Below are 26,759 nucleotides of genomic sequence, written 5' to 3'. Positions count from 1 at the left end.
TTTTCGTCCTTAATTTTGCCTCAAATAAAATAAAGAAACCGCTTCTTGCAAAGCAATGTGTTGTGAGATTTCTATAAAGTAAACTTAAAACACATTTTATAATCTAATTTTTTTACAGCTTCAATTATTTTTTTCGTCCTTAATTTTGCCTCAAATAAAATGAAGAAACCGCTTCTTGCAAAGCAATGGTTGTGAGATTTCAGTTTGACCTATCTATTTTATTATGAATTCTATTAGAAATAATGGAAACAATATTTCAAGGTAACTTACCCATGAGTATGTTATACCCACTATAAATATTATTCATGATAGTATATTTCATGTCTATTATGTAAAACTCGAACCCCCGTCTCCCTAATTACGAATCTACCACTATAGCATGGAGCTACCGAAGCTATGTACCACCTTATGGGACATTTTGTTCCAAGCTGCAGACAGTCTAAAAAGAGCACTACCTACTTACAGGTACTCCTCAGGAAAATCTATTTATAATGGAATGATTTTGGTTTCAATTTTTTCTCCTTCAGTTTCTGGAGTCGAACTAGCGTCAGAACTTGAATCGTGTTCTCTCTTCAAGCGTACCTTGAGATTTGCATTTTAGTGTAATTTAAATCATTTCTCGGAAAAAACTTATTAAATTAAATTAGAGTTGTTATTAAGTAAATATGAGCGGAGTGTACTTTCAGTACTTTCCCAATCTTGTGGAGGAATAAAAGTGGTATTTGTGTCAGCCAATGAAAAAATGAGGATGACACTTGGTTTTGTAAAATTTGCAATGCTTTTCCATGGAATGGTAAACAAAAGATGTGGCAAAAGAGCATTTGCAATATTTTCATGAGAAGCGAGTCCAAAATGCGAGAAAATCTTTATGGATTTAATACCTTTACAAAGACAATCTTAAGATCTGTCAGATTATCTGGGATGAAGCTCTGACATCTGACTCCATAGAATGACCTCAAGGATCTTACTTGGCCATCCGAAGGTCTAACACGTGTTGCCTAGTATGTTCAGAGGAAAAGAAATTGAAGAAATTTCCAATCTGTCTGGTTTTACACATAAACCCTTTCATTGTTCATTGTTTTACTCCAATTAGTATCTTCTTTAAAATTTAGTTAATTTAGTTGGTTCCTTCTCATTTATTTTAAGATTATTTATGGACGAGTTTATTATGCACCGAACGAAGTTTTTTGACCATTGATAAAGTTTATTTGTGGTTGAACAACAGAAGTTGATTCAACTTTGTTTGGGTGAAAATGTTTATTAGGGTTCCCAAAATACCCGGGCCAAATCATCTCTGGTGTATGATTAATTTGGTGTCAAATTTCAGACTAAATTTAGCCACTTGATTGATTTTTCAACAAACTATTAACCATTGGTTCTGACTCGTGGGTGTTCTAAAACGGTTATCGTCTGAAATATTAACTGTTTGCTCCTGGAAATATTCACTGTTTACCTTAAAGTAAATCCCTGAAATAATGATACTATTAAGTATCTACCATCAAAATATCCCATGTTTTCTTTTAAGAAAATTTCAACCAAGTTGAAATATTTAATGATATTGTTTCTATACCTACTTATGTTTTGTACTAGCATGTTCTAAGTGTCACTAATAAGCTCAATATGTATTTGGAAACTTAAACACATTACGTTCAAGTACCTATGTAGATAAATACACAAGTATAATACCTGGTCTTCTTTACAAATTTCGAAGTTATACGATGTAAGATACGAAACAAATTTACGAATTTTAGAAGGTTTCAGTGGGATAATTAGTACGTATGGAGATATTGACACTGTGAAATATGTGTCCTTAAACTGCTTAATCACCACAGTTGAACAAATTTTGACAATGAAATTTTCGTCATTTGACAATGATTTTGGGTCATTCGAACTTTTTTCGGGACTAAATATGACTAAATTTAGCCACTTGATTGATTTTTCAACAAACTATTAACCATTGGTTCTGACTCGTGGGTGTTCTAAAACGGTTATCGTCTGAAATACTAACTGTTTTGCTCCTGGATATATTCACTGTTTACCTTAAAGTAAATCCCTGAAATAATGATACTATTAAGTACCATCAAAATGTCCCATGTTTTCTTTTAAGAAAATTTCAACCAAGTTGAAATATTTAATGATATTGTTTCTATACCTACTTATGTTTTGTACTAGCATGTTCTAATTCTATGGAAATCTAAGTGTCACTAATAAGCTCAATATGTATTTGGAAACTTAAACTTAAACACATTACGTTCAAGTACCTATGTAGATAAATACATAAGTATATTACCTGGTCTTCTTTACAAATTTCGAAGTTATACGATGTAAGATACGAAACAAATTTACGAATTTTAGAAGGTTTCAGTGGCATAATTAGTACGTATGGAGATATTGACACTGTGAAATATGTGTCCTTAAACTGCTTAATTACTACAGTTGATCAAATTTTGACAATGAAATTTTCGTCATTTGACAATGATTTTGGGTCATTCGAACTTTTTTCTGGACTAAATATGACCATTTTAGTATCTACCAACTTGACTGCTGTCTAAGGGCGTGTACCAAACTTTTCAGGCTGGTAATAGCTTGGTGTTCAGTATGCCTCTGATTTACATAGACAGTCCAAATCCAAATAGGATAAGTAGTTCCATTTTGTCAACAATGAACTTTCATTTAGAATAAGTAGCAATATACTGATATACATAGATAACACTTGCTTATCAACAGCATAAATCATTGTAAAATATCTGTGTTCAAAGGATGGAAAAAATGGCACATCCACTAATATTGTGTCTTTTCAGTGTTCATTTCCATCAAAGATAGAGCCATATACTGTTGGGATTTTAGGAGGTATGGTATACCTACTATCAATTTTATTCTATTTGTTTCAATCATGATAAGAATTATTTGTATGTAGGTACTTTGATGTTTGAGCTGTTCTTACTATGGGTAGTATGGATGACTTTGCACATCCACCAATACCTACTGTATCTTTTGAAGTTTTTGTTTACTGAAATCTCAATTTTGTTACCTCTAACTATATGTTCTTATAAGTTATTATGTGCTTACCTTTTCCCGTTTCGTCTCCTTCGTTTGGTCGCGTAAACCGTTCCAAGTTGATTCATAGCAAACGAGTTATTCGGCGTTTGATGAACAACCGTCGGTGGTTGGATTTGAACCACCGAGGTTTGGATTGGTGGAGGTGTCAGTAGATCTGTCTGATAAACCACAGAGCATGGAGGAGGGCCTCCGGGGCCACAAGGGCCCACTGAGATGTATTCCGTGATTGATATGTTGACGCCAAAGCGGGGAGGAAAAATGAGAAAGCCGAAACACTTCACTCGCGTTGTAACATTTTGAATTCAATTGAAACCGGGATCACCATACGATTTAGAATTTATTTAACACTACAGACATAATTTATTTACTATAGAGCCATTTTATTATTAATTTTAAATTTCTTATCTATGACCCATGGCGTTACGAAAGAAAATTAAAAAGAAAAGTAATTTATTTTCCTACGTTGTAACATTTTGAATTCAATTGAAACCGGGATCACCATACGATTTAGAATTTATTTAACACTACAGACATAATTTATTTACTATAAAGCGATTTTATTATTCATTTTAAATTTCTTATCTATGACCCATGGCGTTACGAAAGAAAATTAAAAAGGAAAGTAATTTATTTTCCTATTACAATTTTTTACCAGTAAATGGGTAGACTGTGTTTATCTATTATTTCAGAATTGGTTTCCATTCCATGCGGGGGTCAATTTTATTTCCTACAGAAGTCACATGGGAATGTTCTGCTCTCTTGTTTACATTTATACAAGAGCGAATTTGTGTTCTCCATAAGCATCGAGCTTTCCTAACACTGAAGTGGTGGACATGAATTTTTCAAATGAATTTGGAATGATTTCCCATTGCCAAAATTGAATGCTTATTCCCGTTATGCCGTTATGTGACCAAAATAAATAACCATTTCAAACCTCGAATCCAGGTACACAGTAAAATTAAAAACAAAACAATGTTTTCAGTAAAGTTCGTTTTATCACTAGGGACCACATGCCTATCGCAGATGTAAGGTTCAAGAACTGATCCTATAATTCTACTTGAGCTGAATTTCCCCTTCTAAAATATTGTCAATTACCAAGCCCCACCTTCGTACCAATGAGTGAATGTAACGTCATAAAAATGAAAATGGCTGCAGCACAGGGTAATTTAAGCTCTCTCTAAGGGGAATTAGTTTATAACCCCTCGATAGAGTTACTTTTTTCTATCTTTTTACTATTCCAACCTTTAACAAATCCACACGCTTTTTCCTCCAGAAAAAAGGAAAGAATTTTTTGGTTTTCTTCCCTTAGAATTGTTCCCTCCACCGGTTGTGCCTCCTGTGTGTCTGTTTACTTGACGAGGAAGACCTACCTATCTTACGATTTTAATTTTCATAATTTGACCCCTTCCTGGAATATAGGTAGTTAGATAGTTATCCTAATGTGAACTAGAAAGGAGCATAACACCCACGAAGTATTTTTTAATGAAAGATATAAATGCTAAACTTGGCTTAGGTGAATTTGGGTTTTAACGGTTTCACTAAATCAATATAAAGTGATTTGAGTGTACCGTACCTATCGTCTGAATTATTCTCTCATGAAGGTAGGTAGGTTGGTACACTATGAAAAACTCAAAGTATCATTAAAGAATATCTAATAATGAGGAAAATGATATACCTAATTTCTAAAATATTTTGTTGACTAGAAGAATAAGAGTGGGTCTAGGTTTGGTGATTATGACATCTCCACTATTCAGATCAGTGGAGATGTCATATTTCCCCAACTCACTGCATACTGGTTGATTGGTTGCAAACTAAATTATTATTGTTTGACTCGTTATTGAAGTTTTTATTGTTTCCTGGTGTATCATTACTTAATTATGACCAAAAGCTTGAGGAATGCACAGTACCTACATCGACTTTGCATTACACTTTACACCACAGTAAGGCACAGTTTTGAGCATTATTTTAAGAGGAACCTAGTACTGTAAAATTTTGTCTACATTTTGGGAAACTGTCATTCATTATACATTTAAATATTATTCAGGCTGCTTTAATTATTTTAATAATTTATACAGTTTTGGATACACAGTAAAATTAAAAACAAAACAATGTTTTCAGTAAAGTTCGTTTTATCACTAGGGACCACATGCCTATCGCAGATGTAAGGTTCAAGAACTGATCCTATAATTCTACTTGAGCTGAATTTCCCCTTCTAAAATATTGTCAATTACCAAGCCCCACCTTCGTACCAATGAGTGAATGTAACGTCATAAAAATGAAAATGGCTGCAGCACAGGGTAATTTAAGCTCTCTCTAAGGGGAATTAGTTTATAACCCCTCGATAGAGTTACTTTTTTCTATCTTTTTACTATTCCAACCTTTAACAAATCCACACGCTTTTTCCTCCAGAAAAAAGGAAAGAATTTTTTGGTTTTCTTCCCTTAAAATTGTTCTCTCCACCGGTTGTGCCTCCTGTGTGTCTGTTTACTTGACGAGGAAGACCTATCTTACGATTTTAATATCTATCTTTTTACTATTCCAACCTTTAACAAATCCACACGCTTTTTCCTCCAGAAAAAAGGAAAGAATTTTTTGGTTTTCTTCCCTTAGAATTGTTCCCTCCACCGGTTGTGCCTCCTGTGTGTCTGTTTACTTGACGAGGAAGACCTACCTATCTTACGATTTTAATTTTCATAATTTGACCCCTTCCTGGAATATAGGTAGTTAGATAGTTATCCTAATGTGAACTAGAAAGGAGCATAACACCCACGAAGTAATTTGACCCCTTCCTGGAATATAGGTAGTTAGATAGTTATCCTAATGTGAACTAGAAAGGAGCATAACACCCACGAAGTATTTTTTAATGAAAGATATAAATGCTAAACTTGGCTTAGGTGAATTTGGGTTTTAACGGTTTCACTAAATCAATATAAAGTGATTTGAGTGTACCGTACCTATCGTCTGAATTATTCTCTCATGAAGGTAGGTAGGTTGGTACACTATGAAAAACTCAAAGTATCATTAAAGAATATCTAATAATGAGGAAAATGATAAGTGATTTGAGTGTACCGTACCTATCGTCTGAATTATTCTCTCATGAAGGTAGGTAGGTTGGTACACTATGAAAAACTCAAAGTATCACTAAAGAATATCTAATAATGAGGAAAATGATATACCTACCTAATTTCTAAAATATTTTGTTGACTAGAAGAATAAGAGTGGGTCTAGGTTTGGTGATTATGACATCTCCACTATTCAGATCAGTGGAGATGTCATATTTCCCCAACTCACTGCATACTGGTTGATTGGTTGCAAACTAAATTATTATTGTTTGACTCGTTATTGAAGTTTTTATTGTTTCCTGGTGTATCATTACTTAATTATGACCAAAAGCTTGAGGAATGCACAGTACCTACATCGACTTTGCATTACACTTTACACCACAGTAAGGCACAGTTTTGAGCATTATTTTAAGAGGAACCTAGTACTGTAAAATTTTGTCTACATTTTGGGAAACTGTCATTCATTATACATTTAAATATTATTCAGGCTGCTTTAATTTATAGAGTTTTGGATGCAAAATGTAATTAGTAATGAGATTGTTGGGAACATTAAAAGTTAATAGGTAGGTAGATATCTTTATTTTTTCAAGAGAACTACCTACCTAGCTACGACTGAAAAAGCGGGGTAGTATAAAGAATAAAAACTACCCTACCCTGTGTAGGTAATAAAATTTAAAAAAAATATTTAATTTTATCTTGTTATACTAGGAAAATGTAGCAGTGGTCAGTGCTTCAAATCATATTGACTGCCGAAGATGAATTTCAAGAAAGGAAAAGAATTAGATGACATTAAAATAATGTCCAATGGCGACGTTCATCTGAATCAATTTTCAAAATAATTTTAAAATGAAATTTAATTCTTAACACTTCTACCCCCTTCTCCCTCCTCATACCACAGTAAGTTCAAAGCTTTTTCACACGGGCACTTTTTTTAATGGTAAGTAGGTAATTATTTTTAAACGATCTTTTTAGTTTTTAACCGTTTTATGAATTATTAACTTTCTTTTATTGTGATGGATGAACGGTGCTTAAAGAAGTCTTTTTTTCGACACCTGGAAATTATTTGAAAATACGTAGGTACAACCCGAAAAAGGTTACGTATTCCTCACAAGAAAATTTGAAAGAAGGGGGAAATAGCTTTCCAATTGACCAATTGCTCGGTAGGCACTGGTATTTTTAGCTGTAAATACCCGCGGCATTCCAGAGAAAGCAGAAAAAACTGTTTTGATCGAAACCGCAGGTCAACCGCATTAAAGGAAACAGCATTTGGTACCGATGGGGTTATAGAAACAGCTCATTCTTATTTTAATGGTCCAAAGTGGTCCAGGCCCGAGATCAGAAAAATTTGCAGTAAGAAAAGACACTAAAGATAACAAGCTGGGTCCGTCCCTCCGGGAATTTTTTAGCCCGTAGTGATTAGAGAAAATCAGTACCTATGTACCTACCTAATTTGTTTAATATTCAGTTTATTATTATTTTTGATTTGATTTTTCGATCTTACTTTCATGTAATGATTTAAAATCAAGACTAGAGCCCGTTCTCCCTTTATTCCCAATATAAGGTTTAAACAGTTGAAGAGCTGACATGTTGTTGTCTAATACCTACTGAATTCTTATGTGTTTAATTACTGTAGAATTTCCCTATTCTTATCCGTGTACTTCCTTTAGGAATGAGGAAAACTCTGGTTGAAATAGAACTAGACGTCCTCATAAAGGGTGTTCCTATAAGACGGGCTGCAGCCTGAAAATAGGCCTGAAATGAAAACGTATCTAATGAATTGAAAAAAGCAAAGAAGCTAATATAGGTGTAATAAAAACATTCAAGATTATAAAGTAAACTTAAAACACATTTTATAATCTAATTTTTTTACAGCTTCAATTATTTTTTTCGTCCTTAATTTTGCCTCAAATAAAATAAAGAAACCGCTTCTTGCAAAGCAATGTGTTGTGAGATTTCTGTTTGACCTATCTATTTTATTATGAATTCTATTAGAAATAATGGAAACAATATTTCAAGGTAACTTACCCATGAGTATGTTATACCCACTATAAATATTATTCATGATAGTATATTTCATGTCTATTATGTAAAACTCGAACCCCCGTCTCCCTAATTACGAATCTACCACTATAGCATGGAGCTACCGAAGCTATGTACCACCTTATGGGACATTTTGTTCCAAGCTGCAGACAGTCTAAAAAGAGCACTACCTACTTACAGGTACTCCTCAGGAAAATCTATTTATAATGGAATGATTTTGGTTTCAATTTTTTCTCCTTCAGTTTCTGGAGTCGAACTAGCGTCAGAACTTGAATCGTGTTCTCTCTTCAAGCGTACCTTGAGATTTGCATTTTAGTGTAATTTAAATCATTTCTCGGAAAAAACTTATTAAATTAAATTAGAGTTGTTATTAAGTAAATATGAGCGGAGTGTACTTTCAGTACTTTCCCAATCTTGTGGAGGAATAAAAGTGGTATTTGTGTTAGCCAATGAAAAAATGAGGATGACACTTGGTTTTGTAAAATTTGCAATGCTTTTGAATGGAATGGAAAACAAAAGATGTGGCAAAAGAGCATTTGCAATATTTTCATGAGAAGCGAGTCCAAAATGCGAGAAAATCTTTATGGATTTAATACCTTTACAAAGACAATCTTAAGATCTGTCAGATTATCTGGGATGAAGCTCTGACATCTGACTCCATAGAATGACCTCAAGGATCTTACTTGGCCATCCGAAGGTCTAACACGTGTTGCCTAGTAGGTATGTTCAGAGGAAAAGAAATTGAAGAAATTTCCAATCTGTCTGGTTTTACGCATAAACCCTTTCATTGTTCATTGTTTTACTTCAAGTAGGAATATAACTTATCCTAAAATTACCAACCCACTTTTGATACAAAACATTGTATTGTTTGTAACGTTCCATGAGAAAGCTCATTCAGTAGTTTCAGTGTCCCATTCTTTTGTGTTTTTCTATTTGTGTAAAAAAATAAATAAATAAAAAAGAACAAAAAGATTTGTGAGGTAAACAAAATTAGTATCTTGCTATGTTTGGGTCCACTTTTGATACAAAACATTGTATTGTTTGTAACGTTCCATGAGAAAGCTCATTCAGTAGTTTCAGTGTCCCATTCTTTTGTGTTTTCTATTTGTGTAAAAAAATAAATAAATAAAAAAGAACAAAGTAAAGAAAAAGAACAAAAAGATTTGTGAGGTAAACAAAATTAGTATCTTGCTACGTTTGGGGATATAGGTTCCCTTCCCATCCTGTATTCAAGCTGTCATGCAGAGTTGACGAGCAAATTGCTCTAATAGCGTATATACGATGTACTGCTATTATATCAAAAAAACAGACAATTCTACCTTTTCTCAGGCTCCACTTACACAAAACTCGGCTAAATTCTATAATTTCTTATTCCTGTCCAATGTTATTAGATAGTTTCCTATTGTTCAAAAGGCACTGTTATTATTGAAATTATTCTTCATTTGTAACTTCACCAATTGAGATTAAAAAATCAAATGATTTCTGTTCCGTCTAGCCTGATAATATTCATCAAATTATGATGATTGAGTTTTTCATAGTTTATTATTATTGAAATTATTCTTCATTTGTAACTTCACCAATTGAGATTAAAAAATCAAATGATTTCTGTTCCGTCTAGCCTGATAATATTTATCAAATTATGATGATTGAGTTTTTCATAGTTTGATTTTACCTTGATCCCCCGTCATATCAGAAAATACGCTTTTTTGGATCGCTCCTCAATTAAAGATCGAATCAATTTGGTCCATCGTCTAAACCTAATCTCTCCAGGCGACGATCATCCATAGTTGTGAATCTATCTTTGTTGTTATTATTTAGGTATTGAGTGAGGAAACATTTGAGTAACTCTAAACCTAATCTCTCCAGGCGACGATCATCCATAGTTGTGAATCTATCTTTGTTGTTATTATTTAGGTATTGAGTGAGGAAACATTAGAGCAACTTTTTCATAGATTCAATCAAAATAAAAGAACCACAATGCCGAATTTCAACATAAACATAATTTTATAGATAGCTTTCTTCCTTTTTCCGCTGTACTAAATCCAAATGATCTACATCTTGAATGTCTATTAGCCAATAAGAGGAAGCACAAGAAGAAATTCCAAAGTAAATAATTAGAATCGCCTATTCATCTAGATATTAGCTATCTAATTAACACGAAAATTGCCATTGGAGTTCAATTAATCGTATACAGAAATCATTATTACTGTAAAGGTAAATAAAAGTAGAGAAATTCTAGTTATAAATTTAATTGATGTGAAAATGGACTGAAGTTAATGACGAATCTCTAGCCGAGTAATTTATCTGGTTAGAGATTGGTTGGACAAATGAAGAGAGATTCCGCTCGTCTCTTAGCTTTAATGATCGATATCCTGTAGTATTTTTAAATGGGTAACTTGAGAATCTCGAGATGGTGGTCATATTATAAGTTCTTAGACAGATTACTAGAGATTGGTTGGACAAATGAAGAGAGATTCCGCTCGTCTCTTAGCTTTAATGATCGATATCCTGTAGTATTTTTAAATGGGTAACTTAAGAATCTCGAGATGGTGGTCATATTATAAGTTCTTAGACAGATTACCGTAAAGAACCATTAGTATCCACAAGTAGCTGCTACTTGTATTTTATCTAGTGAGAAGACTGGAGAGGGGTTCATTTTACTTTCCTTAGTCTTATTTATACCTAGGTAGTAGTGGTAGTATACAACTAAAAGTACCCAGTGTCATAGCTTTTGACTGGTGATCTATCAGTCGTTATACTCTCAGATAAACATCCACAAGTACAGATATGGACATTAATAAATTATCGAAAGAAATTGACACTAAAATTCGGAGGGTTAGATGGATATTCCAAAGCAAAAACCAAGGAAATTGACTCGACAACCACAGAATTTGTCTATGCCGCCTAAACTATGTAGCTGAGAACCATCTATGTACAAAATGCCGCGAACAGAAAGAAACGCATAAAGAGAAAATAAAACTAATTGAAAACAAGGATACAGGAATGGTAGAGATGAAAGAAGTGAAGAACTCGGAATGAATTGAATAAAGAAACGAATACAAGTAGCACCTAGGGAGCTGTTGAGAAGAAACTATTAAAAGACCTTACTGAAATTTAAGTGGGGGTAAGAGAAGAGTCTAAAGACCTCGCTTTAGTCTGATCTTGAATTCTTTCTCTCCATTAATTTAGACAAAAGGGAGTTGTTTCTATAGGAAATTTGCCAAAAGGCTTTTAGCCCATCCCATCAAGTGAGTATCAAAATCGCTGTAGTCACATCAGACCAGGCATTCGTATTTTATAGGAAATCTGATATTAAAGACGATGGGGGGTCACTATCGACAACTCGAATACCAGTGGGTTGTGCACTCTGCAGTATATCAACAATTCTGCTACACATATATCATAATGGTCCATGGCTATACTGTGTATGTTTTATCTATCAATAAAGTAATTTATACGCGCTCAGAGTACTTACTCTTTGGCTCTCAGAACAAATGTAAATTGCTACTTCAGATTTTTTTCTTCATTTCAAAAAAAACCTGAATTCTGTTTGGTGTCTGGAGTTCTACGGCCCCCTTGTGATGCTATTGCATCTAAACATTAAAGGTCAAAAAGAAATGCATTAATACAATAATTGAGTATGGTTTTGAACGTATTCAGATAGACTGCTGCAAATTCTTGTATCGGACAGTCGAAATAAATGATATATGATTGTCTTATATCTGTAATAAAATTTATACTTACTTAAACTTGTTAAATAAGGATATCATTATGTAGGGAAATGTGAAATGTTTGTCATCAATGAATAATTGACTCATATTCTCAGCTTTCGATTTCAGTACCTATAGGTTTTCTGGGTCTTGAGCAAAAAGCTATGTTGTTCAAACTGCTCCTAGATTCACCTACGGAGTAATGAGTTACTTAGCCTTTGAAAAACATCTCTCGTTGTCAAGTGTTGAAGATAAAAGACTGTCAAATACTGGAAGTATGCCAAGTTCCCAGCTTTGTTGCTTCAGTGAGAAATTGTTCATATTTTTTCTCTTCACAAAAACAACATCCAAAACACAAGTATAACACAACACATGGACTTTTTTCAAACATTGTATCAAAAGGAAATAAACTGTGTACCTATGTATACGAATGTATAGCTAATTATATACTTATGTATATAGAGGTAATTATATACTTACAACGGAAGAGCTGTCAAGGTAGAAACTCAGAACTGACCATTACAATTGTGAATTCTACACAGCCTCTTCAGAACCGGGATTCGGGTTGGATCCCTGTGTGCTTAAATTAGTTAAAAAAAGATCCCCTAGAATCTCTAAATATTACCAGACGGTCACTGGATAAATAGTTCCATACATTACCTTTGCCACCCAGAAAACTTGCCAGACGTATTCTTTTAAAACGAAGTTTTAGTGCATTTGGTTCAACGAAAATTCTAATACTCTTATTGCAATTGTCCTTTGAGAAATTTAAAAGACAAAATTCATCATTCCTATTTCTAATTCCTTTCCTCACTTTAAGCTCACCTGTTTATTATTATTATTATTATTATTATTTTTAATTTAAATTCTAAATGTTAACTTTCCCAAGCTCCCTTTCCCCCAGGATTCCCAGGAATGATCTGAAGAGTCCAATGTATGGGTATTTTGTATGTGTTGTAGAGTATTCAGATAGACTGCTGCAAATTCTTGTATCGGACAGTCGAAATAAATGATATATGATTGTCTTATATCTGTAATAAAATTTATACCTAGTTAAACTTGTTCATAAGGATATCATTATGTAGGGAAATGTGAAATGTTTGTCATCAATGAATAATTGACTCATATTCTCAGCTTTCGATTTCAGTATAGGTTTTCTGGGTCTTGAGCAAAAAGCTATGTTGTTCAAACTGCTCCTAGATTCACCTACGGAAGTATTCAGATAGACTGCTGCAAATTCTTGTATCGGACAGTCGAAATAAATGATATATGATTGTCTTATATCTGTAATAAAATTTATACTTACTTAAACTTGTTAAATAAGGATATCATTATGTAGGGAAATGTGAAATGTTTGTCATCAATGAATAATTGACTCATATTCTCAGCTTTCGATTTCAGTACCTATAGGTTTTCTGGGTCTTGAGCAAAAAGCTATGTTGTTCAAACTGCTCCTAGATTCACCTACGGAGTAATGAGTTACTTAGCCTTTGAAAAACATCTCTCGTTGTCAAGTGTTGAAGATAAAAGACTGTCAAATACTGGAAGTATGCCAAGTTCCCAGCTTTGTTGCTTCAGTGAGAAATTGTTCATATTAAGTGTTGAAGATAAAAGACTGTCAAATACTGGAAGTATGCCAAGTTCCCAGCTTTGTTGCTTCAGTGAGAAATTGTTCATATTTTTTCTCTTCACAAAAACAACATCCAAAACACAAGTATAACACAACACATGGACTTTTTTCAAACATTGTATCAAAAGGAAATAAACTGTGTACCTATGTATACGAATGTATAGCTAATTATATACTTATGTATATAGAGGTAATTATATACTTACAACGGAAGAGCTGTCAAGGTAGAAACTCAGAACTGACCATTACAATTGTGAATTCTACACAGCCTCTTCAGAACCGGGATTCGGGTTGGATCCCTGTGTGCTTAAATTAGTTAAAAAAAGATCCCCTAGAATCTCTAAATATTACCAGACGGTCACTGGATAAATAGTTCCATACATTACCTTTGCCACCCAGAAAACTTGCCAGACGTATTCTTTTAAAACGAAGTTTTAGTGCATTTGGTTCAACGAAAATTCTAATACTCTTATTGCAATTGTCCTTTGAGAAATTTAAAAGACAAAATTCATCATTAATTATATACTTACAACGGAAGAGCTGTCAAGGTAGAAACTCAGAACTGACCATTACAATTGTGAATTCTACACAGCCTCTTCAGAACTGGGATTCGGGTTCGATCCCTGTGTGCTTAAATTAGTTAAAAAATATGCCCTAGAATCCCTAAATATTACCAGACAGTCACTGGATAAATAGTTCCATACATTACCTTTGCCTCCCAGAAAACTTGCCAGACGTTTCCTTTGAGAATTGCAATTGTCCTTTGAGAAATTTAAAAGACAAAATTCATCATTCCTATTTCTAATTCCTTTCCTTACTTTAAGCTCACCTGTTTATTATTATTATTTTTAATTTAAATTCTAAATTTTAACTTTCCCAAGCTCCCTCTCCCCCAGGATTCCCAGGAATAGGAATGATCTGAAGAGTCCAATGTATGGGTATTTTGTATGTGTTGTAGAGTAGGTAAATATAGGTAAATATTTCTGCTTGTACTCTAAACCTATCAATCGAAACCATTGCATTGATAGAGAGGTAGGTCAAACTCTGAACCGGACTTGATAACGCTATGTACCTTGTACCTACTTATGAATTTGAGAAAAAATAAATCGAAGCTTTGGTGTTAGCAGAGAATTTACAGAAGACAAAAAAGCAATTCTAATGTCCAGCAGTATAATTACCTACATCTTACATGTCCGTCAATTTGGCCAAATAATAAATAGAATTTTGAACATTAGTATGTATGTACGTCATTACCTATGTATGTATATGACGAATTGGCAATTCTCTGATTTTCAAAAAAAAAGTAAAAAAAAGTAAGAAAATATTTCTGCACAGAAAAAGGTAAAAAAAAAAAAAATATAAGATTGAATATGATTTAGTGCTGTTAAAGCTTATTTTGCTTCCTCTAAAAGTCTATAGATAGTTCTACTTGTAATGTTCTACTTGTAATGTGCTACTTTGAGTTATAGGTAAATATTTCTGCTTGTACTCTAAACCTATCAATCGAAACCATTGCATTGATAGAGAGGTAGGTCAAACTCTGAACCGGACTTAATAACGCTATGTACCTATTAGGTACTTATGAATTTGAGAAAAAATAAATCGAAGCTTTGGTGTTAGCAGAGAATTTACAGAAGACAAAAAAGTAATTCTAATGTCCAGCAGTAATTACCTACATCTTACATGTCCGTCAATTTGGCCAAATAATAAATAGAATTTTGAACATTAGTATTTATGTACGTCATTACCTATGTATGTATATGACGAATTGGCAATTCTCTGGTTTTCAAAAGAAAAGTTAAAAAAAAAGTAAGAAAATATTTCTGCACAGAAAAAGGTAAAAAAAATATAAGATTGAATATGATTTAGTGCTGTTAAGCTTATTTTGCTTCCTCTAAAAGTCTATAGATAGTTCTACTTGTAATGTGATTTTTAATGCTACTTTGAGTTCATCATTTTCATTTTTTAAAAAGGAGAAGGTGAGTCTGGCTGGAGGACTTTAAACAGGGATTAGACCAGCTTATGCCCGGTCTTACCACTGAAAGTTAACACAGTGTCAAGGGTTTTCTTTGACGTCACCAATTTGATTTACACATGGCAGTATTTCTTAAATTCTGGATTAACTGAAAACTCTCTGGCGTAAGATCGGGTATAATAGATGCAAACTGATCGCTGAACAGTCTGAACATCTTTTGTAAATCCTTACAAAAGAGTGTATCTGAAAAACAAAATTACGAAAGTTGTTAAAGACACAAGTAATGTGCTATGACTCTTTGAGATATATCAAGTATGTTTTCCTCGGAGCCCCCTGTGCGCCTATATGAATGATATGTTCTACATAGTTTTACTCTACATGCGTACATAGGCTACAATTAAATGCCACTGTACGACTTTTAGAACAATTAGGCAAGTTTTATTCTCAATAACATTAATTCATTTATACTGCGCTTTTATTGCAGTCGTTGTAAAAGGAGAGGCATTAAAGTGTAGTATAGGAGCTACTTTTTAGAATCTTGTTAGGAATAAAGTATGTGACACTTCAATATGTAATGCTACATAGGAACACGTTTACAACTGCAAATGTTGAGCTTGTGAGGTAAGGTGTCAATGGGAATAAGAGTGCTATGATGCTCAGTGAAGTATAGGAGCTACTTTTTAGAATCTTGTTAGGAATAAAGTATGTGACACTTCAATATGTAATGCTACATAGGAACACGTTTACAACTACAAATGTTGAACTTGTGAGGTAAGGTGTCAATGGGAATAAGAGTGCTATGATGCTCAGTGCCCACCCAATGCTGAAATGGTCAATGTCCAAGGTCGTGGTTCTACATTCTGGGAGTTGTTGCATCGAGACCCGGGTAGAATGTGTTACATTCCTGTTGCTTGTCTGCCGGAATAATTAAAATTACACATGGTAGCCCGGTCTTACCACTGAAAGTTAACACAGTGTCAAGGGTTTTCTTTGACGTCACCAATTTGATTTACACATGGCAGTATTTCTTAAACTCTGGATTATTTGAAAACTCTCTGGCGTAAGATCGGGTATAATAGATGCAAACTGATCGCTGAACAGTCTGAACATACTCGTAATTCTTTTGTAAGGGTGTATCCAAAAAACAAAATTACGAAAGTTGTTAAAAACACAAGTAATGTGCTATGACTCTTTGAGATATATCAAGTATGTTTTCCTCGGAGCCCCCTGTGCGCCTATATGAATGATATGTTCTACATAGTTTTACTCTACATGCGTACATAGGCTACAATTAAATGCCACTGTACGACTTTTAGAACAATTAGGCAAGTTTTATTCTCAATAACATTAATTCATTTATACTGCGCTTTTATTGCAGTCGTTGTAAAAGGAGAGGCATTAAAGTGTAGTATAGGAGCTACTTTTTAGAATCTTGTTAGGAATAAAGTATGTGACACTTCAATATGTAATGCTACATAGGAACACGTTTACAACTACAAATGTTGAACTTGTGAGGTAAGGTGTCAATGGGAATAAGAGTGCTATGATGCTCAGTGCCCACCCAATGCTGAAATGGTCAATGTCCAAGGTCGTGGTTCTACATTCTGGGAGTTGTTGCATCGAGACCCGGGTAGAATGTGTTACATTCCTGTTGCTTGTCTGCCGGAATAATAAAATTACACATGGTACTAATAGTGTTCTGTTTAGATTTTAAGCTGTCAAAGTAGTACACAATAGAATATTATACTAATCAAATTTCAAGTTGGAAATTTTAGTACTTTTCCCCAATAAATGGGAATATGGGAAATTGGGAAACATTTCATTCTGACAAGTGACAGCAAACAAATCAATTTCATGTGAGCTACGATTCGGATTGGAATCATTCAAACATAACCTAGGTGTCCTAGGTTCTAGAAGACATAAGTGACTTACTATTTGTTCATACATTCATAGTTGTGATTCAACATGTATGTTTCTGTGAAGGAGTTCACTCAAATACTAATAGTGTTCTGTTTAGATTTTAAGCTGTCAAAGTAGTACACAATAGAATATTATACTAATCAAATTTCAAGTTCGAAATTTTAGTACTTTTCCCCAATAAATGGGAATATGAGAAATTGGGAAACATTTCATTCTGACAAGTGACAGCAAACAAATCAATTTCATTTGAGCTACGATTCGGATTGGAATCATTCAAACATAACCTAGGTGTCCTAGGTTCTAGAAGACATAAGTGACTTACTATTTGGTCATACATTCATAGTTGTGATTCAACATATATGTTTCTGTGAAGGAATTCACTCAAAAACCTTCTCTGGATTTGAGATAAGATGACTAAGAGAAGTCAATTTAAGGCTTCAGATAGAGCCATTCCAGCTCCATTGGTTTGTATAATGGGTAGACTGTGTTTATCTATTATTTCAGAATTGGTTTCCATTCCATGCGGGGGTCAATTTTATTTCCTACAGAAGTCACATGGGGAATGTTCTGCTCTCTTGTTTACATTTATACAAGAGCGAATTTGTGTTCTCCATAAGTATCGAGCTTTCCTAACACTGAAGTGGTGGACATGAATTTTTCAAATGAATTTGGAATGATTTCCCATTGCCAAAATTGAATGCTTATTCCCGTTATGTGACCAAAATAAATAACCATTTCAAACCTCGAATCCAGGTTTAGTAGGTAGCTAATTGATTTTATTCAGTGATTTTTAGCCCATATTCAAGGTAATGGACTGAGGTAAGGAAAATGAGACTTTATGATATGTATAATATTGCAGGTAGGTGCATAATTAGATAGGTATGTAGGTACTATTGCCATTCATTCTGTGAGGCTCTGTACATGAACCTGTACCATAAAGCATAGAGTACTGTATTTATCTGTCTCAATGTCCCATTCAACCAATAGGAAACATATTTATGAGCCTGGCTATCACATAGTGACCACTGATTACATCAATACGTGTAAATTGAGTCGTACAATATTCATGCTTTATTTGTTATTCACACCAACAATACAATGATGTGCATCTATATTTTTAATATTTATTGAGCTCGGGTTAATATATGTACTTGAATAAACTGAAAAATAATAATAATGTGTACCACTAGGAGTTTCGAATTTTTAATTTATATTGTAACTTTTTATAGGTACAAATTATGAGCTATTTTAAGTTTACGGGGAAGCCTCAGTATGGGGTAGACCGCCTGAAGTGATAGACCCAGAGTTGCATACCTTATAGATACAATATCCTTTTAGTTATTGAAGTCATTATTTTGAATTATAGCAATTATTTTGTTGTTACTGGCTGCTATATATGTTTTATTTGTAATTTTATACAAATTCTAACCCGTTCCAATATATCTGTATTTTTAGTTTTTTCTTTCTTTTTTATTCTATTTGCATAATGTATAGGGTGCAGGTCAAGTGTTTGAGCTTCTGATGAACTTTATCTTTATACAGATTAACATCCAAATGCATGTCAAGTCAATGAAGACAGTATATTGTTTTTTGGAAGAGTGGATTTACCTGCTCGTACAATCCAATGACAACGCATGAATGAGATTTGTCTTTGAGAGTAGTATTGGGTATTTGTAAAATTTAAGCCCACAACTGTCAAAATATGCTCTAAAAACCGAGATGCTGTGACTATTTAAATTACCTCTTTTTCAAAGCATATGATGGTCACGTAACCTATTAAAATTATCTCTTCAAAATAGATCTTACAAGTTAGGAGTTAGGGAGGAAAAAGTAAAAATTAGTGGAGATGCCAAATCTCCGAATTTGACAGGACATCAGTGCTCGAAGTGTTTTTTTGAAACCTTGTCGTAGGATGATAATGAGAAGTGCATTTATCGCCGCAGTCCAAGTAAGGTCTTATATTTTTGATTGCTAAAACATAATAACAAACAATTTAACAAAAAAGTAGCAGACAAAAACATAGAAAATGGGCACCCCAGATTACCTTAACTTCATAGCTCGTGATCTTTTGGTCAAGCGCTCGCCTGGTAATCAGGATATCGCGGGGTTCACTTCAAGACCTTGTCGGGAATCGAACCCGGCTTTTCTACATGTCAGACTGCCACCCTATGGATGACGTTTGAAACCTTGTAATAAATCTGCTAAAATTACTCTTGAATAATGTTTCATAAATTATTTGAATTATTTTATTATTCAGTTTTAGTTCAGAATTCCTTTGCTGCACATTTCATAGCACCCTGTTGTTGAACTTGAATGCAAGAAATCGAGTCAGATAATATTGATTTTATTGTTGATATTTCACCAAAGAGTATTTTATATGCATGCAATTATTTCAACCCAAAAAATTATTAAAAACCAATAATAATCTGGATCTTTTGTATTAACCACAAGCTGAGAATTATGTTAATTCTGGTGAGTAGGTAGATTGCAGTAAGCACCAATATACATTATGTTTATGTCTGGGTGTTAGATTTACTCTTGTTCTTGCACTCTTCTGGTAGCAAAGATGAGGTAATCTCTAATCTTGTTAGGTGTTTGCATTGTAGTTCTCAGTGTTTGGTACATTTCGTGACTTTTGTAACTTTATAGATTCCGTGACTTGTAAGCCGCGGGTGCGGGTTCGAATTCCGTAGTAGCCAACATCCTGTTTGATTAAGTTTTCCATTCTGTGCTCACAAGGCTGAATAAATCTAGATCAACAAACAGCCAATCAGTGAAAATGTTTTTCCGTTTACAGATATCAACCAAGCCAATCGTTGCTTAGTTTCAGTAGGTAGTTCAGCGAGATAGCTCAGTGATTTTTTGGTCAAGCACTCGTCTGGCAATCAGGATATCACGGGGGTTTTATACAACTAAAAGTACCCAGTGTCATAGCTTTTGACTGGTGATCTATCAGTCGTTATACTCTCAGATAAACATCCACAAGTACAGATCTGGACATTAATAAATTATCGACAACCACAGAATTTGTCTATGCCGCCTAAAACTATGTAGCTGAGAACCATCTATGTACAAAATGCCGCGAACAGAAAGAAACGCATAAAGAGAATATAAAACTAATTGAAAACAAGGATACAGGAATGGTAGAGATGAAAGAAGTGAAGAACTCGGAATGAATTGAATAAAGAAACGAATACAAGTAGCACCTAGGGAGATAGCTGTTGAGAAGAAACTATTAAAAAACCTTACTGAAATTTAAGTGGGGGTAAGAGAAGAGTCTAAAGACCTCGCTTTAGTCTGATCTTGAATTCTTTCTCTCCATTAATTTAGACAAAAGGGAGTTGTTTCTATAGGAAATTTGCCAAAAGGCTTTTAGCCCATCCCATCAAGTGAGTATCAAAATCGCTGTAGTCACATCAGACCAGGCATTCGTATTTTATAGGAAATCTGATATTAAAGACGATGGGGGGTCACTATCGACAACTCGAATACCAGTGGGTTGTGCACTCTGCAGTATATCAACAATTCTGCTACACATATATCATAATGGTCCATGGCTATACTGTGTATGTTTTATCTATCAATAAAGTAATTTATACGCGCTCAGAGTACTTACTCTTTGGCTCTCAGAACAAATGTAAATTGCTACTTCAGATTTTTTTCTTCATTTCAAAAAAAACCTGAATTCTGTTTGGTGTCTGGAGTTCTACGGCCCCCTTGTGATGCTATTGCATCTAAACATTAAAGGTCAAAAAGAAATGCATTAATACAATAATTGAGTATGGTTTTGAACGTATTCAGATACTCTTGTTCTTGCACTCTTCTGGTAGCAAAGATGAGGTAATCTCTAATCTTGTTAGGTGTTTGCATTGTAGTTCTCAGTGTTTGGTAGATTTCGTGACTTTTGTAACTTTGTAGATTCCGTGACTTGTAAGCCGCGGGTGCGGGTTCGAATTCCGTAGTAGCCAACATCCTGTTTGATTAAGTTTCCATTCTGTGCTCACAAGGCTGAATAAATCTTGATCAACAAACAGCCAATCAGTGAAAATGTTTTTCCCGTTTCCAGATATCAACCAAGCCAATCGTTGCTTAGTTTCAGTAGTTCAGCGAGATAGCTCAGTGATTTTTTGGTCAAGCGCTCGTCTGGGAATCAGGATATCACGGGGGTTCAACTCAAGAGACCACAATTGCAACTCGAAACCTTTTTTACTACATAAATAACATGAATTTTCGTTTGGCTCTAATATAAGCGACCTCATAGAGATATGAACCCGGAACTCTGCAATTGGAAGTCAATGTCAATTTGATTGTCAAGGAACATGATCGCCAGACCAGAATAGAGGCCAGCTTTATCACATTGAAATTACCTAGAATTAGCGTAGGTACTTGCCTTCCCTACAATGAGCAAGAACGAAATTATTATTACGTAAGTAACATACCTATTATACAAAATGTATTATTATATCACATACAAGACATGGTGGAATGGATAACATTATAACAATGTGGAATTGGAAGTCGCAAAATTGGTTTTTATTTTTCCAGTCCTTATTCTAAGTAAATTCTGAAGAAACGAAGAAATTTATCAGGTGACCATTCCACCTTGCCACGGAAATACTAGAAAGTCGAACTAATAAATAATAAAATAATACAAGTAGTTTTTTGTGTGTGTTTCGTATCTTGCCTACTGCTTAATACCAGTTAGGTATCCTTTGTTAATATTGATATAAATTATCGTTATAATAAGTGACTACTTGGCAGCTATCTCAGTATTCATTGTCAACCGTTTTCGGCACATGAATAAATTCATCTACAATATTAGATAGAAGAATAGACTACCACAGATAAGATGTGGGTAAAGGCTGCGAGAAAATGCTACTTGTATAAATTGCTTTTCACCTCGCCTTTGCTCTATTCTAATAGACAATTTATGTACCTATTTGAGGAAAAGTCTTTTCTTTTGAATCTCGGTCCTTGTAAAGGTGTGTCCAAACATAGTCGACCGTTGCGTCGCGTCGATCAACCATGTGTGGCCATACCTACCTTAAGAGTTGCCTCAATTTACAAATATTAGCTCTAGCATTTCAACATTCGAATGTTAGTTCCTACCTGTGTACCTATTTATCATTGGAGTTAACTATGAATACATATTCTACCAATAATTACTTTCCTGCTTAACTTTGTCTACCTATGTTTCTAATCAGTAAAAACCAATACATCAGTAATCATTTTAGTAAGGTATTAGGTACAAACAGACCACAGATTTTAGTAATCCACACAAATGTACCAACAGACGTAATCGAATAACCTCGAAACCTTCAGTCTATGATCTCAATATTAACTTGGTAAAATGAACATCGAAAAAAAAAAAAAAACTGAGAGCACAAGAATCTTGAGTGATAATATTTTCATACTACCTATGTATAATTTATTATAATGGCTACCTTGGGTACATCAGGTTTTATCTCTCAGTTGAAACTCTCAAATCTCATTGGCTGAGCTCTAGAATCTTATCCGCCCATGTTTATACTGTTTAATAATAACCCAAGAAGGGAACTCACATGAGAGTAGCTTATCAGATCTTTTTGTATAGGAATAAAAATTGGTAGTTTTGATTAGTGCCTTGGTGGTTTGAACCTGATGAATATCAATAAGGGGAATAGAGTTGAGAATTGTTAATCATAGTCCCTAACTCTGGGGGAATCAGAAGCTACAAGTCTTACAGGGTATGCTTAAAAACGACTAGGTACTTCTTTCTAATTCAACTTTGTTCCCTTTAAAGGAACTTACTTACATTCTTACATAGGATTGGAAAATTGAGCCAAGTATAGAAAGATAGGTACCTAAATTTATTTAGATATGAATGGCTCAATTTGAAATGTGATCATATGTCTACAGCACTTTACACCATTTGTAGTTGTGCTTTAACATCAGCCTCATTCGGACGAGGTGAATCTAGGTTGTCGAAGTAGTGTGGACGTTTCAGTCGACATCGATCGACCGTCAATCGACGGCCGGTCGACTATGTTTGAACACACCTTGACATCCTATTATGCTAATCTAATGATCGAGCGTTTACAGATCAAAAAGTAGTTTAGGTTATTTTCAAAAGTGACCTCATGATGGTGATGGTGGTGGATCAAGAAGCCATCTATGTTCAAGTCATGCAATGAGTTGTGCCCACTGCCCAATTAAGTCTTATGCTTATTTCACTTCTTGATAATGAATAGTTTGATACAAAATTAGATCCAGAAATAGTATAAAGAAAAAGACCAAAAGATAGTTTTTTTTTTTTACTTTGCCTCGAGGTAAAGTGATACCCACTAGGCCACGGAGGCTGAAACTGTCCAAAATACACCAACAATGTTTGTATAGGTATTAAGTTTATGTACTTCATTTGGGGTCCCTGAGTACTTGTGTCACAATTGTCACATACCTATTAAAAAAAAGTACCTCTGGTAAGTAGGTAGGTAGGTAGGTAAGTAGTTAAGAAAGAACTCAAAATAAAATATAAGTACTTAGTAGGTAAAGTAAATAAATTACTTGCTTGTAAGTAAAATGACAAATTAAATTTGTAAGTATGGTATTCTTTCTCATTTTCATACGGTTCAAATGTAAGTAAGTATACCAATTAAGTACAAAAACTTCAATTCTAGAGATATTTCTACACTTCAATGGTCTCCTTATGATTTTTTTATTATGTTGTAAGGTCATGATAAAGTAAATGACTTGCTTATGACTCTATGCAGTGCACTCTTGATCTTGTATTTCTAATGAAGGACTCATTCTTATCATCTTGTTCTCTACAGCCCAACACTTTTTCTGTTACTTGCTTAGGTAAGTAGGTATTTTGTTTCTGTCATAAACTAGTAAGTTACTTAAACTCATTATCCTTAGGATTGAGAATCACAAATACTTACTTCTTACTTGGCCTTTCCCTGGCCCTCTGTTGACATAAAATTTCTTCTTCTGCTAAGTAATGTACCAAAAAAAAAGTACTTACCTCACCCTAAGAAGCTATAGCATAGCTGAATAAACCAAGCATTGTGCCAATAAATGTGCTAAATTTTGCTAGAGTGACTCCAATGCTAGAAACATATTTATGACCAATAAAAAGTCTTAATAGGTATTTAAGTGTTTATTATGCAATTATTGCTATATTATTGGAATTCCAATATGCACATGAGTGTGTTTATTGATGTCAAAAGGGTCATCAATCTAAATCGAATTTTTCAAATTCCATAAGTACTCTGTGTTGGTCCATTGGAGGAATAGGTACCTAAAGGGAAAGAGTAACTTTTGTTGTGTGTACTTGTGTGTGTATTTCTACTGTGGCTATAGAATAGAGACTGAGATGTAAAAAAGATGAAGAAAAGGAAGGAGAAAAAGTAGGTACCTACATCCTGGGTTTTAGAAGGACAGTGATAAAGTGACAAATATTAGGTAGGTAGCATTTTGAAAAAAAAAAAAAGAAAATGTTTGAAGGAATGCTAAAGTGTAGTAAGTTTACATTCCTATTCTGGAGAGATTAAACATTAAGAATTCTATTCTGAGATGCGCTCTCACAGGCACAAATTTCAACTTCATAATCAAGTCATACCTATCCCTACTAATTGCACTCGGAGTTTAGCTGCCTATGCATTTCCAAAACATTTCACGAAAAGATTATATTATCCTCTTGAATATTCAAATTTCAGAAGCTATTAAGAAGCATCTAATTTATTTCACTTGATGCTCAAGTCTCCCGTACTGCTCTCCTTCTGAATAATGTAAACAAAAATAAGTTAAAAATATGAAACAGCTGGCTCGATCCGCTTCTCTTATGGTTCTGAAAAATTCCTTGTCTTTTGAAGAAGTAATAATTATTAGGTACATAAACTGGCACTGTACCTACAGGGACCTTAGAAAGTCGGGCATTTTTTACAATACATCTTAATTTGATGGCCATTAGATTGAGTATGTACCTAGTTATAAGGGTACCTATAAGTTTTTTTTTCTCTCCCTCTTTAATTGGGGGGGCTAGTGTTCGAGGTCAAGAAAATAGCAAAAAAGCAACCACCAGTTTCGAAAAAAAAACCCATTCTTATACGTATCTTCTTCCCTACTACTTCTATCTACCTAGTGATCCAACTATTCCTTAAAAATGCGAAATTGAAACCCAGGTTCTATATTCCCATTAAGAGGGTCTAGGGAGGGTTCGGTTTAGGTCACCCTAGACATCCTGTACGTAGTAAAAATGTTCACATGTAATATGGTGGGAATGTGTTAAAAAAAAAAAAAAAAAAAAAAAAAAAAAAAAAAAAAAAATTTGTAATAAAAAAAAAACGGAGGGGGGGTTCAGATGTGTAGGTACTGTGTAGAATGCTCTCTCTTTCTCTCTCACTCTCTCTCTCTCTCACTCACTCTCACTCTCTCACTCACTCTCACTCTCTCTGACTCTCTCTCTTTCTCTCACTCTTTCTCTCACTCTCTCTCTCTCTTGACTTCATTCATATCCTATACATCAGGGCATGGGGTCTACAAGGGTCGTAAACACGATGCTCTTGGTTATCAACAGTCTCCTAAATTACCTCTAATGAAGAAAGTAGATTGTTTTATTTTTGGGTCATTCTTCTCATTCTGATTCCTGGTTGAAACTCAAACGATAGATTTAGGTTGCCTTGATTTTTTAGGCCGTCGATTGATTCGATCAATGGTCGATCGACGAGGTGAATCTATGTTTTCGAGGCAGTGTACGGTTTCCATCGACATCAGTTGACGGCCGCCGACTATGTTTCGTCGACTTTGTTTGGACACGGCTTTAGAAATAAAATGAAGTTTGATCAAGGGTGGGATGTTACCTCTTCTCTACTGCTTGTGAGTTGACACACTTGGCTAAACTTTTTTTGTTTGTTGATTTTCAGATGTTGTTTCGCTGACGGTTGAGGTGAGCTTAGAGCCTAAACCCTACGCAGGTTCCAATGTGTCCCTTACCTGTAAAACTGAATCTCTGACGAGCTCCAAGTGGTGGGTCTTCAAGGATGAAAATGTGACGGCTGTTGACAAAAAGTAAGTCGAAAATAATCTACTTACTCTGATAGGCAATAATCTGATAAACTTGTAGTAAGTAAGTCTTGCAAATCAATCTACTTATCATAAGAATAAATTTCCGGGACTATAAATTTGAGTATTTGATTTAAATTTAACTCGATAATGAAGACGTCTGATTGACTAAAAAGTTTGAAATAAATCAATCAGACTGCTTAGGTATAATCTGAGAGATGAATTTTCCTAATAGCATAGTAATACGAGTTCTTTTCTTTTTCTATGTATATTCTTTTCTTTTTCTATGGTACCTTACCTAGTTAGTAGTTAGGTACTTT

The 26,759-nt window shown here is 34.2% G+C and overlaps 2 protein-coding genes across 2 annotated transcripts in view; one reads left to right on the top strand and one right to left on the bottom strand.

Moving 5' to 3' along the window:
- Positions 1-3,362, bottom strand: part of LOC103507474 — a gene marked incomplete at its 5' end in the record, with an annotated part of 62,616 nt that extends 59,254 nt beyond the window's left edge. Inside the window, one exon of the mRNA XM_017443344.2 lies at positions 3,070-3,362. Within this exon, the coding sequence (XP_017298833.2) occupies positions 3,070-3,362 (293 nt within the window). The remainder of the gene's footprint in view (positions 1-3,069) is intronic.
- Positions 3,363-26,277: 22,915 nt separating this feature from the next.
- The window catches only part of LOC113465300, a 31,894-nt gene continuing 31,412 nt past the window's right edge, over positions 26,278-26,759 (top strand). The window contains exon 1 of the mRNA XM_026822328.1: positions 26,278-26,445. The gene's annotated coding sequence lies outside the window, so the exon portion shown is untranslated. The remainder of the gene's footprint in view (positions 26,446-26,759) is intronic.

This window comes from Diaphorina citri, unplaced genomic scaffold (assembly GCF_000475195.1).
Source record: "Diaphorina citri unplaced genomic scaffold, Diaci psyllid genome assembly version 1.1 scaffold316, whole genome shotgun sequence".
In the NCBI taxonomy this organism is placed as follows: Eukaryota; Metazoa; Arthropoda; class Insecta; order Hemiptera; family Psyllidae; genus Diaphorina; species Diaphorina citri.
Note: the sequence above shows the minus strand (reverse complement) of the source record. Positions and strands in the feature narration are given on the sequence as shown.